Source organism: Lotus japonicus, chromosome 5, assembly GCF_012489685.1.
Source record: "Lotus japonicus ecotype B-129 chromosome 5, LjGifu_v1.2".
Classification (NCBI taxonomy): Eukaryota; Viridiplantae; Streptophyta; class Magnoliopsida; order Fabales; family Fabaceae; genus Lotus; species Lotus japonicus.
In genome coordinates this window covers 64,927,316-64,945,307 of record NC_080045.1, presented here as the reverse complement: position 1 = coordinate 64,945,307, position 17,992 = coordinate 64,927,316, and the positions used below count along the sequence as shown (strand labels likewise).

Sequence of the window (17,992 nt, the reverse complement as noted above, 5' to 3'; positions counted from 1 at the left end):
TAATCGACATTTTACCGCATCCGACGCCCCGCCGATCACCATTTTAGTATTGAAGTATCTAAGATGCTCCATAGGATCAGATTCGCCCGAAAAGGCGTCTAATGCCATGGTTTGCAGGTGCTTTGGAATGTCCACCCTAGTGATGGCTGGAACAAAAGGTTGGAATTCAACTACATCCTCCGCCTCCAGGCGTTGTTCTTGCTTAAAATTCTGCCGCTGAGTAAGATACTCAACTTGGGCTTGCAACTGCTCGTTTTGGGACTGCACCTTCTGCAAGGTATCTAACATTTGTTGCAAAGCCGCAGGCGTGATACCTGTCACTGCCTCTTGCGCTCTCCGTGGAGCAGTTGTTTTAAGATCTTCCAAGTTCACGTAGTCAGGCGGCGTTGAACGCCGCCGAACACCTGGATCTGATTTAGCGATCAGATCTGAAGGTCTTCCCGGAGCTGCATTCACCAATGACGCCGGCGACGGCGCCACTGAGTGGACCCCCTCCGAGGAAGCTTCCTGCTCTTGGTCGTCCAGTACGGGACGGTTGTTGTTTCCTCCTAGTAGTTCGCCTCTAGGAGAGCCACCGCGCCGGCGATGATCGCGCCGACCTACGCCGTATGAACGAGTCTCCATGGCTCGCGATTCCTCCTTCTGTCACCGGAAGAGCTGAGTCTTCCCCACAGACGGCGCCAATGTTCTGTACTAGGGCAAGCTTATGTAAGAGAAAGACAAAAAGTAAACCCTAGCAGAGCACTAAAATAGCAAAACTATCATAAAAGGAATATTCTCATTAATGCTGAAAAAGTTGGTTTCGTACAAGTGGATGACCTCCCCTTTTATAGAGGGGGTGGTCATGATATGGATCTTTCCTATATTTGGGCCTGACAATCAGGGCCCAAATCCCCGTACATATAAGACAAATCCAAAGGAATCTTCCAGCTGGCTTGTGGGTCCATCACCTAAGGGAGGGCAATGAAGCTCGCCATGTTGCCTTTCCCGCCTTGGCTATCGTCAATGGTTTGTTGTTCATTTTGGGCGGGACATAATCTTCTTTATGTCCCGCCCAGTCCAGTACCCAACCGGCCCATATCCGCACACACATATTATCATCATTATCATTATTATTATTATTATTATTATTATTATTATTATTATTATTAATATTTTGGAATATATTAACAAATTAACTTAATTTATAGCTTTCAAACTCACTCTTTTTAAAAAAAGGTTTGGTATATATTAATTAATACTCTAAAAATAAATAATAAATAAATTAAGATAAAATCAAGAAATAAACCACCTAAATCCTAATCAAATCTAAAATTTAAAAATGTATTTTTTTTACTCTAAAAATAAATCAAAAATAAATTAAGATAAAATCAAGAAATAAACAACATAAATCCTAATCAAATCTAAAATTTAAAAATGCATTTTTTATGAGAATTAATCTGAGAATGACACGTGTTATTTTTTTTTCTCCAATTAGTGAATATTCTGCACCCTAGAAGATTTTATTTTCCTCAATCCTTTTGCTTTTGATTAAGAAGAGAAAAGCAGGAATCCTTAAAGCATATGACATCTTACAATTAGTTGAAGAACAAAATCAATTCATGAAGAAGATTGAAACAGAAACCCAAAATGAAGTCTTGAAGAACAAAATATTCTCCTTCACCAATTTGAAAGGACTGTGGTGAAAGAATTGTATTTAGTGTATTTTTGAATCTTGGGGTGAAACCCTTGTGATACAAAGAACCAAAGGAACATTTCAGTCAAGAGAAACAAAAAATGGTGTATTGCCTCATACGTGCGCACCCCAGCAAATTATCTATATATGTGAGAAAAAAACAAAATAATTCTCCCACCCAAAATAATTGTGGTTACTTCACCAATAAGCTTATACTAACAATCAATTTAAATTGAACTTAAGGAAATATATAGAGTAAAGTAAGATAAGTCACCCAATTGGCATACTAAAACATGAGTATATGCAAAACTAATGAGTTTGAGGAAAACATGAACCAACCTTAAGAATGGGCAAAACATACTCATGAAGATTAAATGTGAGCTCTTCATATGCTTTCATCAATTTGACTGACCCGTGCATCATTAAAAAAAAAAAATTAGTAAGTTGTGCATCATTCACATACAGTGCAAATAGTATGCTTATACACACAGCTCAAACATGATGAATAAAAACGTGCAAAATTTGAGAAATGAATATAAATTCAGGCTATCCTAAGTTTCATAAATTTCTATAAATTATACCAAAATCTGGTTTAGAATGGCTTCACACGCATAGATTTCTACAAACTATACTAAAATCTGGTTTTAAAAAATACAAAAGCGGAAGAAGAACAATAGAAAAAACATTACATCAGAATCAAAACATTACGTCTTCAACAATGATTCGTTAAAGGGTCTATGCAAAAATCTGTAAACTTTTGGATCAAAACACACAAAATATGCGAAATTTAAGAATCCTGGATTGAATTACGAACAAAGGATAAACTGAAATGGCACAAACCATCAATCACAACATGATAAACTCTTCTTCACGTAACATCATCTTACGGCATACCTGTGAGACCCAAGATTTTGAGCTTAGAATAAATTAGTGAAATTCCTTATTAACGAATAAGTTCGATGTATCGTGAAGGGAAACCTGAACGAGAGTTTATTGGATGAAATAGATTTATGAAGGAGAAGGTTCAGGAAAAGTTCAAGGATTGTATCAAAACCGATAAGAGTTATAGCACGACTAATATTCGCCTAAACCTAGGTCAAAGACACTAGTAAATAGCTAATTTACACTTTAGGACGCGACAGAAACTAATTCCAAAAATCTTCAGAGAAATGTTAGAATTTCTCTTATTCATCTATAAACAAGCGTTTCGATACGAAACCCTGGAATGTACGAACGTCAAATTCCAATTCTCGGAAGTTTGCCGAAACGGAATCTCTGATAGTTCAGAAACCCTAAAATCGACGGACGATGAAGACTTTTTCTATTCGGAGCTTCAAACGAAGATTCCACACGCGCACACCCATTTCTCTTGATGTTTCCAATCTTTCTTCAGAAGGAAGTTTCTTCATTCGACGTCAAACGCAAAAAGTAGTTTTACGGCATATTTCAACCCATACTACGTTCAAGCTATTTTCTCACTTAAATGAACCAGGAACAAGTATCGACATTTTATAGAGAGATACTTAACTCTGATGCATAATATGACAACTTCATATTTGTTCTGATCGTCTCACAAATATTCTTTAGCTCAGTTTTTACTCATTTCTTTGTCAATGGATCATTTTAATTTGCTCAAAGTGATCCAAACTTATATTTCATTATTTCATAGAGTCTCTCATAATTTTTAGGATAATAATATATCAACTCTATATTTTTCTCTTAACTCTACGAGTTAAATCCTACAGTGTCTAAACCAATTCGTACCGGTAATTATCATCTTATAATATATATATATATATATATATATATATATATATATATATATATATATATATATATACTCCTCTACTCACCATTCTCGACGTTTTTTTTCTCCCCGCTTCTCTTCATTTTCGTTTCTTTTCTTCTCCTTTCTCAAATTTTCTTTCTTGTTGCAGCAACAACCTGCCACCGTTCCTTCTCATCACCAACATTTTCTTCTTATTTACTACTATCCCATTCTCTCATTCACGTCCCTACAGCACCCTCACCACTTTCTTTTCATCTCCTTCCCATCACCATTAAAACACCACCACCAACATATCTTCTTCTTCTTCTTGATTTATTTCTGCTGCACACACTCACCATCACTTTCTCCTCTTCATGGAAGCCGTGAGACCACCACCACCACCAAGCTGCTACTCCTTCTTCCTCTACTCCACGCAAGCACCACAACCACCGGGAGCAAGCCACCACCTCTATTCTCTTCAACCTTTTCTCATCTCAATTTTGAGCTTTTGAGTTAGAGGTTGGTTTAGCTTCAATCTTTGCTTCAATTAGCTTGTATGCATGCTCTAGTGTCCGAATTGATAACTTATATGCATAGATGCTATGTTTTTTTGATGATTATGTGGAAAAGGGGTAGAAATACCCATTTTTTCTCAATTCTTGAGCTTTAATTATGTTAGAGTCATATTCATGCTTAGGGTCTTCACATTAGTTGTTAGTATATGTCTGAGAATGAGCTATGTGCAATCAATTTTGAGAAAACATCAACTTTGGATTTTTAGGTTTCAATTGGGCATGGAAAAATGTTAATTCACAAATGAAGTTGTATGAGTGTTTGGATGGTTTTCCTACCTTAGTTAGGGTATAAATATGCCTAAGAATTAATTGGATTCAAAAGAGAAGTTGGATTACCCTATTTTTGGAGGGGGCTGTGACCTTGTTTGTGTGTTGAGGGAAGGAAAAATTCCTCCTTTGAAGATTAGAATTGAATCAATTGATGCATGTTTTTAGGATATGTTTTGGAGTAAGCTTGAGGTTGATTTTGTGTTTAAATGATTGGGTATGCTAAGTGCTACTTGTTTCTTAAGTAAGTGCATTTTATGGCCTAAATGAATGCATGATGATAAATTTAGATTCAACTATAAGCATGGTGATTTAAAAATGAGGTGAAGCTTTGAGAAAAATTATAGACCCGTTCAGGTTTGAGCATGATCAAGTTGCATGCATTTTATATTAATGAGAAAGGAAATGAGACTTTGCTGTTTTAATTTCTGCTGTTTCTGTTCTGTTTTAATTGCTGTTGTTTCTGTTCTGTTTTAATTGCTGCTGTTTCTGTTCTGTTTTAAGTGCTGCTGTTGCTGTTCTGTTTTTAATATTGCTGTACTGTTTCTGTTTTTGCTGTAATTGCTGCTGCTGTTCAGTTTTTATTGTTGCTGTCACTGTTTCTGTTTTTGCTGTAATTCCTATTGCTGATCTACTGTAATTGCTGTTTTTGTTGATGTTTTGCTGTAACTGTTGTTGCTGTTTTACTGTTGCTATTTGTTGTTGTTGTTTACCATGTTTCGGTGATGGCATGCGTAAAAATGAAGATGAAATTATATGCTAAAATGAGTTGCTAGTATTTGGTTATTTGTTGGTTTGAGTCTAAACTTGAATATGTGAAATGTGTCCAAGTGTTTACTTATGTTCTAGGCAAGCTAAATGGTTAAGCATGTACTAGGAACATGACTAGGTTTATTCCATGAATATGATGATATGATTTGTGTTTTAAGATTGAGTCAGAACCTTACTTTATTATGTGCTAAGTGCTTATGTGTGAAACTTGAGTAGAGTCAAACTCACCCATTTGGGGTAACTCTTCCATTCGTGCCTACGTGTCTAGCTCTGAAGTTTAGGAAGCTTTTTCCGACGTTAGTGAGCATTTTTAGATCGAATTGTTTCTTAGCGACTAAGCATGAATATTTTGCTTAAGGTTTGGATCGAGTTGAGCTAAGGAAGGAAGATTCAGAACAAGCTGTGAAGTTTCAGGATAGAGGAGAATAACCCAAGGTAAGGGCAACTCTCCTAGTTATTAGCTATATGATTTAGGCGTCGATAACTTCGACCTGTTTATTGCTTTTGATTATGACTGTTGGACTGGACTGGGAAAATGTTTTATGAGGCTTCGGCCATTGTGAACTGATAGAGGCGTGCGTCTCCGTTTTCTGGAGGCTTCGGCCGTTTACTGGTTTCCGTCTTATTGTTTTATAGTGGATAGACATGTTCTATTCCTTTAAATTGCAAAAGTGCATGAATCTGTTTTATGCCCAAACATTATGGGTATATCGACTTCGAATGCGGAGTGTTTTAAGAGTTAGCAAGTAGGACCCGACGGAAGGTCTGAGCTACTGCTGACGTGATGGATCGAGGTTTTCTCAGGAAAGAGAACTTGGGGATGATATTGATCTTTTGACTTGTTAGATTTTGAAACAAATGAATGCATAAGACTTGATTTGAGAATAAATTCCATAATGAATTAACTCAAAATAGAACACTTTGAATAATAAAGATAAACCATTTTGAGGAAAACTTAGGATATGAAATGAGTTCGAAAAAGGGAAGGGACGAAGATTCGAGGTTCGAGGAAAGATAATGATTCGAGTTGTGAACATCATGAAGAGGAGCCGTTATGAGTGGAACCGCCATTAAGTGCAGGTGCTACTCCTTGTGTGAAGTGATTGGTCAATGGACCAACGTTTACCTTAGGGAAAAACGATAGAGACATGAACCATAGCTAGACACGTATCCGGGTGAGGACGAATCGTGGTTTTCTAGCTCTTGCATACCTGCATGACTTGATTAAGGGGCTTGTCCTTAATCCTATTAATTATTCTTTGATTAAGAGGTTTGTCCTTAATCATATTATTTATCCATCGATTAGAGAGGATGGACCTTAATCGTATTGTTTACCCCTGGATTAAAGTGGCTGGACCTTAATCCTATTAACTACTCTTGAGTAAGGGGTGTGACCTTAATCATACTATTCGCTATTGGATTAAAGAGGATGGACCTTAATCCTATTATTTGCTTATGGATTAAAGAGGATGGACCTTAATCCTATTATTTGCTTATGGATTAAAGAGGATGGACCTTAATCCTATTATTTTCTTGTGGATTAAAGTGGCTGGACCTTAATCCTATTCTTTGCTATTTGATTAAAGTGGTTGGACCTTAATCATATTATTTGACCTTGGATTGAAGTGGCTGGACCTTAATCCTATTATGTGTTAGTTGATTTAGAGGATTGACCTTAGTCGTACTATTTGTTATTTTTCCTAAGAGGTTAGACCTTAACTCCTATCATTTGGATCGATTAAGGGGATAGTCCTTGATCCTGTTATCTGTTTGTTGATTAGAGAGTATAGAGCTCATCGTGCTAGATGATTGACCGCCGAGTCGTGCGTTTCCATTAGTGAGACGTGACGCTGCCCTGGCAAGGGAATGAAGATACATCTAGGCGCAGGCGGCGAGTGATGGACTGATAACTTGACGTTCAAAGGATAGAGAACGACTTATGCTGTGTCTAATTATTATTCACACGCTATATAACTATGCTAAATCTAGCTAGGACTTATATTACATTACTCTAGGAAGTTGACCCTTTCTGCCTTGTTTGCTTTGTTTGTGTTTGGGCGGTCGGCAAACTGCCAGGCCCTAATAGGTGTTGCTTCGAGTAGCTGTTGATTGCTGCAAGGAGGTGATTGGACTGATTGACGAGAAGATTTGCTTGGAGTGAGTGAACCAACCAAAGACTTGTAAAATAATAGTTAGATGTAAGGCTGGAGCCTTGGGTAGAGAAGCTTACCGTCATTGGTTGAAGCTTGTAAGGAAGATTGTAATACTTACTTTGGTCTTGGGTAGGTTCCGATGCATTACTCTTCTGCGAATCTCCAGTGAGGGGATTGTAGGAAGTATATTGGACTTAGGGTGTTATCACATTTTGAACTTTGTTGTCGGTTAAGATATTACTTCACTGTATATTTTATACGACTTGAACATCCGTCGTCACTCGCGGGTGCTTGCCTTGTCAAGGCCGGATGTAAGGGTTTGGGTAAGAGTATACATATCAGGTTTTGGAAATATTTTGGAAAGAAAGCAAACGAAAAAAAATATACCCACTTTTATTAAATCCTTGTTGGAAAATAATTCCATTTTATTTAATAGGTTACTAATTGTGACCCCCAAAAGTTGGGGTGTTACAATACCTCTGTCCTGATCGCGACATGTGGCAGAGGTAGAAATAGCAGCTATCAAATCTCTGCGTGTCCATGGTAGCTTTATGGACCCTCAGCACCATATCAACTCCCTTTTCTTAGAATTAGCATTAAATAAATAATAAGATAAATTAAGATAAAATCAAGAAATAAACAACCTAAATCCTAATCAAATCTAAACTTTAAAAATGTATTAAATAAAGATAGATAAAAACTACCAAAATCTAGCAAATCACAATAAAAAACTCATAAAATCCTGAATTAAATAAAAATATGAAAATTCAATAAAAATACCATAAAAATTCATTTATACTCTAAATGTAACTCAAAAATAAAATAAAATATTTCATGAAATTAAAATTAAATAAATAATAAATAAGGATAGATAAAAACTATCAAAATCTAGCAAATTACAATAAAAACTCATAAAATCCTTTATTAATTAAAAATCCAAAAATTCAATAAAAATTAATTATTATACTCTATAAATAAATGTAAAATAAAATAAAATATTTCCTAGAAGTAAAATTAAATAAATAATAAGATAAAATTAAGAAATAAACAACCTAAATTCTAATCAAATTTAAAATTTAAAAAGGTGTTAAATAAAGATAGATAAAAACTACCAAGTCTAGGAAATCACTGTAAAAACTTATAAAATCCATAATTAATTAAAAATCCGAAAATTTAAGAAAATTTAATTAATATACTCTAAAAGTAAATCTAAAATAAAATAAAGTATTTTCTGGATTTAAAATAAATAATAAGATAAATTAAAATAAAATTAAAAAATAAACAACCTAAATCCCAATCAAATCTAATATTAAAAATGGTATTAAATAAAGATAGATAAAAACTAATAAAATCTAGCAAATCACAATAAAAACTCATAAAATCCCGAATTAATAAAAAATTCGAAAATTCAATAAAAATTCATCAATATATTCTAAAAATAAATTTAAAATAAATTAAAAGACCAAATATTATCTTTTAAAATAATATCAATCAATTATTTTAGAATATATAAAATTTAAACATATATCAATTGAAAATTATATCTTCTAAAATAATATCAATTAATTAGGTTAGAATATATAAAATTAAAACATATATCAATTGAAAATTATATCCTCTAACAAATTGACACGTGGAATAATTTTTATGATAATTAATCTGGTGCTGACACGTCACTAAGAATTAATCTGGTGCTGACACGTCACTATGGAAGTTCTTCTTTTCTAATATATATTGATATTTATTGATATTGATATTGATATTGATATTGATATTGATATTGATATTGATATTGATATTGATATTGATATTGATATATATATATATATATATATCATTAAATTTATTTAAATATTTTTTCCAGTAATTATACACGCAAACACCTAGTTAATGGTATAAATAATTGTAAACGGTACGTAGCAATGAGAAAAGATTTGTTGGAGAAAACTAACCACTTAATGTGATCTCCGAGTTTGATGGAATTTGTCTTCTGGTCATTGGCCGTAAAGATATCTTTGAAAAACGTAAAAAGAGTGTTGTCAAGCAACCACTTATCCCAAAAACTTAAGTTGTTGGATAAGAGTCATATCAATGGTTTTATATTATATTCTAACACGTCTCCCTTACGCAAGAGTCATTTGGACTTGAAGCGTGAATAAATGCACATGCTCGCCTACCAAGTGCTTAATTAAATTTCACTTTTTAATTAGAAAGTGAGGGAAGCAAGGATCGAACTCTAGACCTCTCGGCCATAGAGGCTCTAATACTATGACAAGCAACCACTTATCTCAAAAGCTTAAACTGTTGGGTAAGGGTCATATCAATGGTTTTATATTATATTCTAACAAGTATATAATATATATGATTTTTTTTTCTTTCCTTGCATGTGTTAAAAACAAAGATGTTTTTAATATATTCTTTTGCTTTCTAAAAAAAAAAAAACTTGTGACTACACCATTTTTGGCTTCTAACAACAATTTTTTTTTGCAACAGTTTTAAATTGTTGGCTAAAATCAAAACTGGAAACCTTTCAGGTTTGTTGCCTTAAAATATACATTTTATGCTACACTTTTGTAGTGAGTTTGTGATACAATGACAATCATTCTCAACAAATGACTTTCACAGCTTTGATCTTGTGACTTTCATTCTTATATGGTTCTTGCATCAGGCCAATATTATTTTGTTGGTAATATAGTGTAATTAAAACATGACTTGATTTTTGAAACTTCATTAAGAATTTAACATAGCACTCATAAGAATAAGAAGCCAGAAAGACACTGAAAAAAGTATTATTATTTTGTTCAATCATGGCAATTTATAAGTGCCACAAAAGCAGTTATCGCATTTGCCTAAAGTGTCACAAAAATGCATCAACCATTGTATTCGCTCAAATTTGTATTTTGCCACAAAATGCAAATTAGGGACTCACATTTTTCTGCAACTTTTAACTGCCACAGTCTATCAATTATAAAACAAAACATATATATTGCATAAATTGCACTTTCAGTTTATAATACTTCACATGCAATAGTAACAATGCAGATGTTGGGCTAACTACATTTCCTTTTTTTTTTTTGGTCAATAACTACATTTCCTTTGAATTTACGAAAATGTTAGGGAATGGTTGGGCTATGCAGCCCAACAGGTAACTTAGACTGGACTCTTTTTAGGTTACAATAATAAATATAAAGAGAAAACAAACAAATAATATATTTTCTAGTAGGATTTGGTTTTGGCTGTTTGGCTAACATCTAGGATTCTAGGTAGTTAGTCCCAAAGTATAAAATATATTATCAAAAATCTGAAAAATCGTTAATTTCATAAAATCCCTTAATTAGAAACCCAAAAACATGTTTATCAAAACATATTAGTTTCACTTTAGAAATTCACTTCACTGATGATAGCGAAGGTAAAATTCCACTATCGCAGCTATTTAAATCAAGTTAGAACGTTCAAGAACACAATTTTCTCGGTCAATGTCGAAAAGTCAAAGTAAGAAGCTATTTGTATTGGTCCGGTAGGAAAGATTTAACCTTCCTGGTCAGTTTGTCATGTCATCACTTCCGGGAGACATACACTTCACCCGGATAACACAAATCAAGCACGCACATGTCAAGAACAAAGTTATGTCACAATCAAAGCCGAATTGATAAAACAAAACAAGCAACTCTTGGCTTGAAAAATATCTTACGACATTCTTTTCCACTATAATTAGTTAGTTATATATAAAGATAACGAATATGATATATACACACCTCATTTTCTAAACACTTTATTTTTACCTATTTTATTTTTACCTCTCTTCTCTCATCATCTATCATATCACATACTTTCTCTCTCTTACTTTTTCTTTTCTTCTTATCTCTCTCTTTGTTCCACCTCTTTCCACTTCTCTTAATTCAGCTATCTTGTGTTGATAAGTTTAAAATAGCATGAGCACCACTTTGTTATTATCACACTAAAAAAAAAGGTTTAAACAAAAAAGAAATTTGGAGTAAGTCAAGACAGCTCAAATTAAAGAAATAGATTTTAAATGTGCAATAGCTATCAGACGGCTAGCAACACCTGACTTCACTGAAAGCAGGGAACCATGTCCACCAGAAATACATAAAAACATGTGTGAACCTGCTGATAATGCGTTTTTAGTAGAGCAGTTTGAACCTGCTAAAATAAAAGCAGCGGTTTGGGAGTGTGGGGGTGATAAAAGCCCAGGATCGGATGGGTTTAACTTCAAATTTATTCAGAATTTCTGGCAGCTGTTAGCGGAAGATTTTACAAGGGTGGTAACGGATTTCTGGCAGCGGGGAGCGTGGCCTAGAGGTAGCAACGCTTCATTCATTGCTTTAATTCCGAAAGTCGATGCACCTCAGACTCTAAATGAATTTCGGCCCATTTCATTGATTGGCTGTATGTATAAGGTAGTGTCAAAGCTGTTATCAACCAGGTTGAAGGTGGTTCTAAAGAATCTTATCAGTGAGCAGCAGTTTGCTTTTTTAGGTGACCGGAATATGCTTGATAGCGTCGTGGTTGTGAATGAGACCATTAAGGCAGCAAAGCGAGGTAGAAAGCCAACAGTCTTTTTTAAAGTTGATTATGAGAAAGCATATGATTCTGTGAGGTGGGACTTTCTGATTTATATGATGGGGCGTATGGGCTTTTGTCAGAAGTGGATTCACTAGATTAAAAGTTGCTTGGAGTCGGCTACTGTTTCTGTTCTGGTGAATGGTAGTCCATGTGGTGAGTTTAAAATGGGAAAGGGTCTTCGTCAAGGTGATCCTTTAGCACCATTTCTTTTCTTAATTGTTGCAGAAGGACTTAATAGGCTGTTCTTCCAAGCAGTACATGGGGGCAAGTTTGTGGGTTACAACTTTGGCAGGGGAAGTGGAGTGGAGATTTCTTTATTGCAGTTTGCTGATGATATTGTTTTTGTTGGGGAGGCAACTATGCAGAATATTGTTTCTATTAAGTGTGTGCTCAGATGCTTTGAGTTAGCCTCAGGGCTCAAAGTTATTTTTCATAAAAGCAAATTGGCAGGTGTGGCAGTGGATGCGGACAATTTAGACAGGTTTGCGGCTGTGCTAAATTGTAATTTGATGAATGTTCCTTTTGTTTATTTGGGGATCCCAGTTGGGGGGAGGCCTCGAGAAGCTCAACTATGGGATCCAGTTATAAAAAAGATTCGCAGTAAGCTGTCCAAGTGGAAACAGAAGACAGTGTCTTTTGGGGGCAGAATTTGTCTAATTCAAAGTGTGCTTTCCGCTCTTCCGTTATTTTATTACTCTTTTTTCAAGCTGCCTGTTGGTGTAGGGAAACTTTGCATAAGCTTGATGCGTGACTTCCTATGGGGAGGGTCAGAGGATGATCATAAAATTGCGTGGGTGTGTTGGGGGATGTCTGCAAGCCAAAGGAGCATGGAGGACTTGGCATTAAGGAATTGTTTTCATTTAATAGGGCTTTGCTTGGAAAGTGGAGGTGGCGGTATTTGAACGAACCTGAGAACTTGTGGTGTAAAGTGATTAAGGCCCAGTCAGATCAGTATCATTGTGCTTCATCTTGGTGGCGGGATGTAATGTCAGTTTGTACTGTTAATAGCTCCGACTGGTTCAGTGAGAGCTTGGGTAAGGTGCTGGGTGATGGGGGTCAAACTATGTTCTGGTCGGAAAATTGGTTGGGGTCGGGGACGCTAGCAGGAAGGTTCCATCGACTATATAATTTATCTTGGAACAAATACAGCACTGTAAAGGAGGTGGGTGTTTGGGAGGGGGGTGTGTGTCAGTGGCAGTTGTCTTGGAGAAGGGCTTTGCAAGGGAGAGAGGTGGGGTGGTATCATGATTTAAAAACAGTATTGAGTGGGGGATGTCTGGTAGAAGGGAGGACAGATAAATGGGTGTGGGTGCCGGGGGAGGAAGGAATCTATACAGTTAACTCAGCTTATCTTGTTTTGCAGGTACCTGGCTTGGAGGAGGTCAATCACGTGTTTGACTCCATTTGGGCTGCTCCCATTCCATCAAATGTGAGGGCCTTTGTTTGGCGTTTACTTTTGGATCGAATTCAAACGCGAGACAATCTATTTCGCAGGCGTGTCATTTTGAATTCGGAGGATGTGGGCTGTCCGTTATGTCTCTCGGTGGCAGAAAGTAGTGTTCACTTGCTACTGTCTTGTCAGCTGGCTTCCGGACTTTGGCAGCGGGTTCTTGGCTGGTTGGGGGTGTCGTTGGCTTTCCCAAATTCAGTGCCTTCTCATTTTTCTCAGTTTTCGCTTGTGGGGCGCTCCATTATCCAGCGGCGGGCAGAGATGGCCATTTGGTGTGCAACTGTTTGGACCATTTGGCTGAAGCGGAATGAGGTTGTTTTCCGGAATGGGGCTTTGGACGACAGTAATTTACTAGACTTGGTGCAGTATCGCTCTTGGTTTTGGCTAAAACACAGGTGTGGGGATTTCTGTTACTCAATATATGAATGGAAATCAAATCCTCTGGTATGTGTTTCCTCGGTGTAGGCTAAGTGCTTCGTGGGTATTCATGTTGGGGCCATCTCTGACATGTTGCTGTGACTTACTTAATGGGCACTTCTTTGAGGAACTTTTGTTCTTGATGGATAGGTACTAGAAGTTGGTTTGTGTTTGTAACATGGTTCTTGGTTTTTGTTTTGTGGGTTGCTCGTTGTTGGGGGATGTATGGGGGGTCTTTGATTATTTGATGGGTTATTTGGCATGTTTTCCTTACTGTATGGTGCCTCTGTTGGTAGCAGATTGGGTTTTGCCTTGCTGATTTTTTTTTTTCTTTCTTTGTCCCTCCTTTGTTGTATTATGGGATTGAGTACCCCTTGTACTCATATTAATATAATTCTTTGCTTATAAAAAAAAAACATAAAAACATGTGTCAATGTGCGGATAATTGTCTAAATGTAGCAATCAAAGTTAAGCCAAACTGAATAGTAGAAAACGATTTCTACTATTAACCATAATCACATTCAAAAGTGTGACACCATGCTCTTTAGTGGCATATACATAACACCTTGATAAGTTATCAATTCTACCAAGTAAAAAAAAGTCTAGGATTCTATGATGGTTAATTGCTGAGCATCCTAAATATTAGAGCCCCTGGAAACGAGTGAATGATCACGATCTAGAATTTATCATTTATTTCATATCTTGATGTATAAACAGATGAATCTATAGCATCAACTTTTTTAACAATAATGAATTTGATTACATGAGGGGAAAATCTTAGACAGTGAGAAAATTTGAGAAAGGGCAAACTTTTACCGTGCAAGAAATTATAAGGTACGTAAATTGCTAATACATAATAAAATGATTGAATTGATTATTTATATTATAACAAGTCAATGACAAACCAAGTTTACTTTGAAGGTAGTATTTTTTTCTTTTGGTCAATACTTTGAAGGTAGTATAAATAGCAATAGTTGGGTGTGTAAAAATCGTGGCCCTTTTTTATCAGGCCGAATCTTGTTAGGCCCAGCCCAATAAAGTTCAGCTTACCCAAAAAATAAGAGCTTATCAAAAAAAAAATCCCAAAAAAAAAGAAATAAATCATAAAATGAAAATGAAAACGTGGACGGCAGGATTCGAACCTGCGCGGGCAAAGCCCACATGATTTCTAGTCATGCCCGATAACCACTCCGGCACGTCCACCTTGTTCTTGTATTTTATAAACATTTATTATTTAATAGTTTCTTCGTTTAATATGTGTAGGAAGATATTTAAAAGGATTCTATGAGAATAAATCATTAATCTAATTTATACATATACACTGTAAACTTCATAAATGTAAAAAGAACTTTAATCTGATGTAGAACCTCCACAGACGCTCATGCATTTTGTATGTTAATAAACATGGTGTTTCCACGCGCACGCCGCACGCACACAAGAAGAGAGAAAGAGAAATAAATTTTGTATGTTGTACTTAATTTGGATACACTGGTGGGGTTGGTTTCGTTATTGCTATCTTATGTTTGATCTCATTTGGCTTGGCGCTTGTTATTCATCTATGTTGTGGATGGGGGATTAACATAAATGACCTGAGATTAAATCATTCTCAAAGGATATGTCTTATGTTGCTTATATTCTTCACTTGTGCGGCAGCGTAAGACTCTTTACTTTATTTGAATGTTCATCTTGCTATCTTCTTCTCCAGATGTTTTATTTACTTGTGCTCCTTTTGTTCATAACCTTTCCCATTTTCTTAATTCACACAGGACTGGATGTATCCTTATTTTTGTCAGGCAGGAGAAATTTCATGGTGAGGCTTCGGATACCCTCCTTTATGTTGTGAACCAGTTAGACTATACAGTGGAGATTCTAAGAAATGTCACGAAGTATTTGTCTCTTGCAAAATCAATCAATGTCGCCCACATACTTCTCCCACCTGATGTCATGAATGATATTGATAAGTTGAATAGGGATCTGGATAGGGTGGCAGAAACACTTTCTGAGAAGACAAATGAAAGTGCTGTAAAATTCAGAGTAGTATCCAAATATGTGTATGTAACTGTAAAACTGAGAAATCTTCATTCCATAATTTAATTTCCATCTATATATGATGCTAAATTGTTTGCATGTTGCTTTGATGCAGGCGTATAGCTTTGCTTGTTGTGGCAGTAGTGATGCTTCTTCTAGCTCTAGCTGGACTAGGTAGGTGTTGATGATAACATCTTCAATACGTTGAACTAATTGGTATTTATATTCTAGAACTCTTGGTTATGATGACAATTATTTTGGCTGTTCTATATGTCCTTGGTTATCAACGTGCAATCTTCGGGTAAGTTATGTTTGCTTATGGTCTATTTATATTAACATTGCTTATCATGCCTATGTAAGGATCCTTGTTATGTTCCTTTGTCTGATTTACTTATTTTGCAGATTTATTATCATTGGATGGTTGCTGGTTGCAGCCACATTCATTCTTTCCGGAGTGTTCATGATCCTTGATAAGTAAGTCATTATATTTATATTTAACCTGTTTTCATTATATTTACATCTTCTGCTCTGGATGCTTACACTAACAACTCTTGTGGTAGTTAGTACTTGCAGTTTAGAAGTTTGTTGTCCTAGTCACTATGTTGTCGGTTACTTTAATTTGTGTTTACTTAGTCAATTGGAAACTATTTTGCATGTTCAGTAGTGGATATATGAGTGATCAGTTTTCATGTTATTTGTTTGTTATGTAATTGCCTATATAGAGGCTGTTTTGTTTTGATGAATAATACAAAGAACATTCCTCCACTGTTGTTTGTACTACCTTGCGGTCATAAAACGTTGTCATACTGCTTGCTTTACTTTGTAACAACTACCTAACCTGACATGAGCATTTTTTTCCATGACAGTGTGATTTCTGATACATGTATGGAAACGGGAGAATGGGCAGCGAATCCACACAAAGAATCTACTCTTAGTTGTGTTCTTCCATGTGTCGATCAGAGAACGACTAACAAAACATTAATCCAAAGTACACAAGTGGCCAACTACATTGCTACTATTGTTAATCGATTCATATATGAAACAACAAATATAAATGCGACACGAGGTACTCTGGGATACTACAACCAATCTGGGTCATTAATGTTGCCTTTATGCATTCCCTTTGACTCTCAGTATCAAGAGCGCCCATGTGAAGATCAAGAAATTTCTTCTGCCAATGCTTCGATGGTATTTTTTTCATCACTTAACTTATTTGTGAGTTTCCTTCATTCGTACACCCTCCGGTCACTATTATAAACAAAAGTTAGTATTTTAGATTCATTCAATAAATGATGTATGTGGTCATTAAAATGGTCACATACATCATTTATTGAATGAACCTACAAAGCTAACTTTTGCTTATAATAGTGACCGAAGGGTGTAGTTCAAAGCATTTGTTTTATTTGGAATGAACTACATGTTTATGTTGTGCTAGAAATTAGAAATAATCCTGAGTAAATTAACAAATTATCAACAGAGGTAAAAAGAAGAAAATCTAAATTTTGCTCTTGAAATGTTCTATATTTCTGTATTTATGTTCCAGTATCTATTTATGACCATGATTTACACAGAATCTTCTTTGTTTAAAATTTTCAGGTTTGGAAGAAAAGTGAGTGTGAGGTATGTGATTCTAGTATTTGCACCACAGTTGGCAGGGTGACGCCAGAGATTTATGCGCAGTTAGTAGTTGCTGTGAACGAAAGCTATGCATTGGAACATTATACTCCACGTGTGCTTAGCCTACATAATTGCAATTTTGTAGGGAAGCTATCACAGGAATCACTTCAACTCACTGTCCTCCATTAACCTATTACCTTAAGATTACTAATGTATGATATTATCTAACGGTCGTGATTTATTCTCATTTTCTCATGTAAGATCACATTTCTCATATGATACATTCTCTAGGGGAAGGTATATAAACCTCTCTTTGTATCTCAATTTCCAACTTAATGTGAAATAATGACAATTACTCACTTTCCATCCGTTACAATTTTGTACAACACATTTTTTTTAGCTACTAGCTCTTATTCATCACAAATTCAAATATAGTTAATAACATTTCCATCTTTCTTAAATCAAATAGAATTGGATGTATCCTACTTTTTGTTGGGCAGGATAAATTTTATGCTGAGAGGCCTTGAATACCCTCCATTATTTATGTCAATCAGTCAAACTATGAAGTGCAGTTAGTTGAATTCACAGCGGAGCTAGTTTCATTCTTGCACGCACGCGCACGCACTAAAGAAAGATAAATTTTGCATGTTATACTTAAAATTACATTATATATTTTTTGATCTCCTT

The 17,992-nt window shown here is 35.4% G+C and overlaps 1 protein-coding gene and 1 non-coding gene across 7 annotated transcripts; one reads left to right on the top strand and one right to left on the bottom strand.

Moving 5' to 3' along the window:
- The first annotated feature begins 3,540 nt into the window (after nt 1–3,540).
- On the top strand, nt 3,541–17,600 carry LOC130720416 (uncharacterized). Of its 6 annotated transcripts, XM_057571058.1 has the most exons (8): nt 3,541–3,962; nt 5,415–5,491; nt 9,703–9,743; nt 15,427–15,711; nt 15,804–15,862; nt 16,123–16,162; nt 16,555–16,876; nt 17,285–17,600. In XM_057571058.1, the coding sequence occupies exons 4-8, from the start codon at nt 15,605–15,607 to the stop codon at nt 17,492–17,494; spliced, it is 738 nt and encodes a 245-aa protein (XP_057427041.1). In that variant the 5' UTR covers nt 3,541–3,962; nt 5,415–5,491; nt 9,703–9,743; nt 15,427–15,604; the 3' UTR covers nt 17,495–17,600. The 6 variants fall into 6 exon arrangements, 4 of the variants coding, with proteins under 4 accessions (XP_057427041.1, XP_057427040.1, XP_057427042.1 ...); XM_057571057.1 differs by lacking the exon at nt 9,703–9,743; XM_057571059.1 differs by lacking the exon at nt 9,703–9,743 and having other exon boundaries at nt 15,804–15,989; nt 16,091–16,162.
- On the bottom strand, nt 14,782–14,863 carry TRNAS-AGA (transfer RNA serine (anticodon AGA)). The gene has a single exon. It is a non-coding gene; the product is annotated as a tRNA-Ser (tRNA).
- Nucleotides 17,601–17,992: the final 392 nt, after the last annotated feature.

Bases quoted from the DNA above. Each gene is read 5' to 3' on its own strand.
- LOC130720416 (XM_057571056.1), top strand. From the start codon at position 12,779: ATGTCAGTTTGTACTGTTAATAGCTCCGACTGGTTCAGTGAGAGCTTG.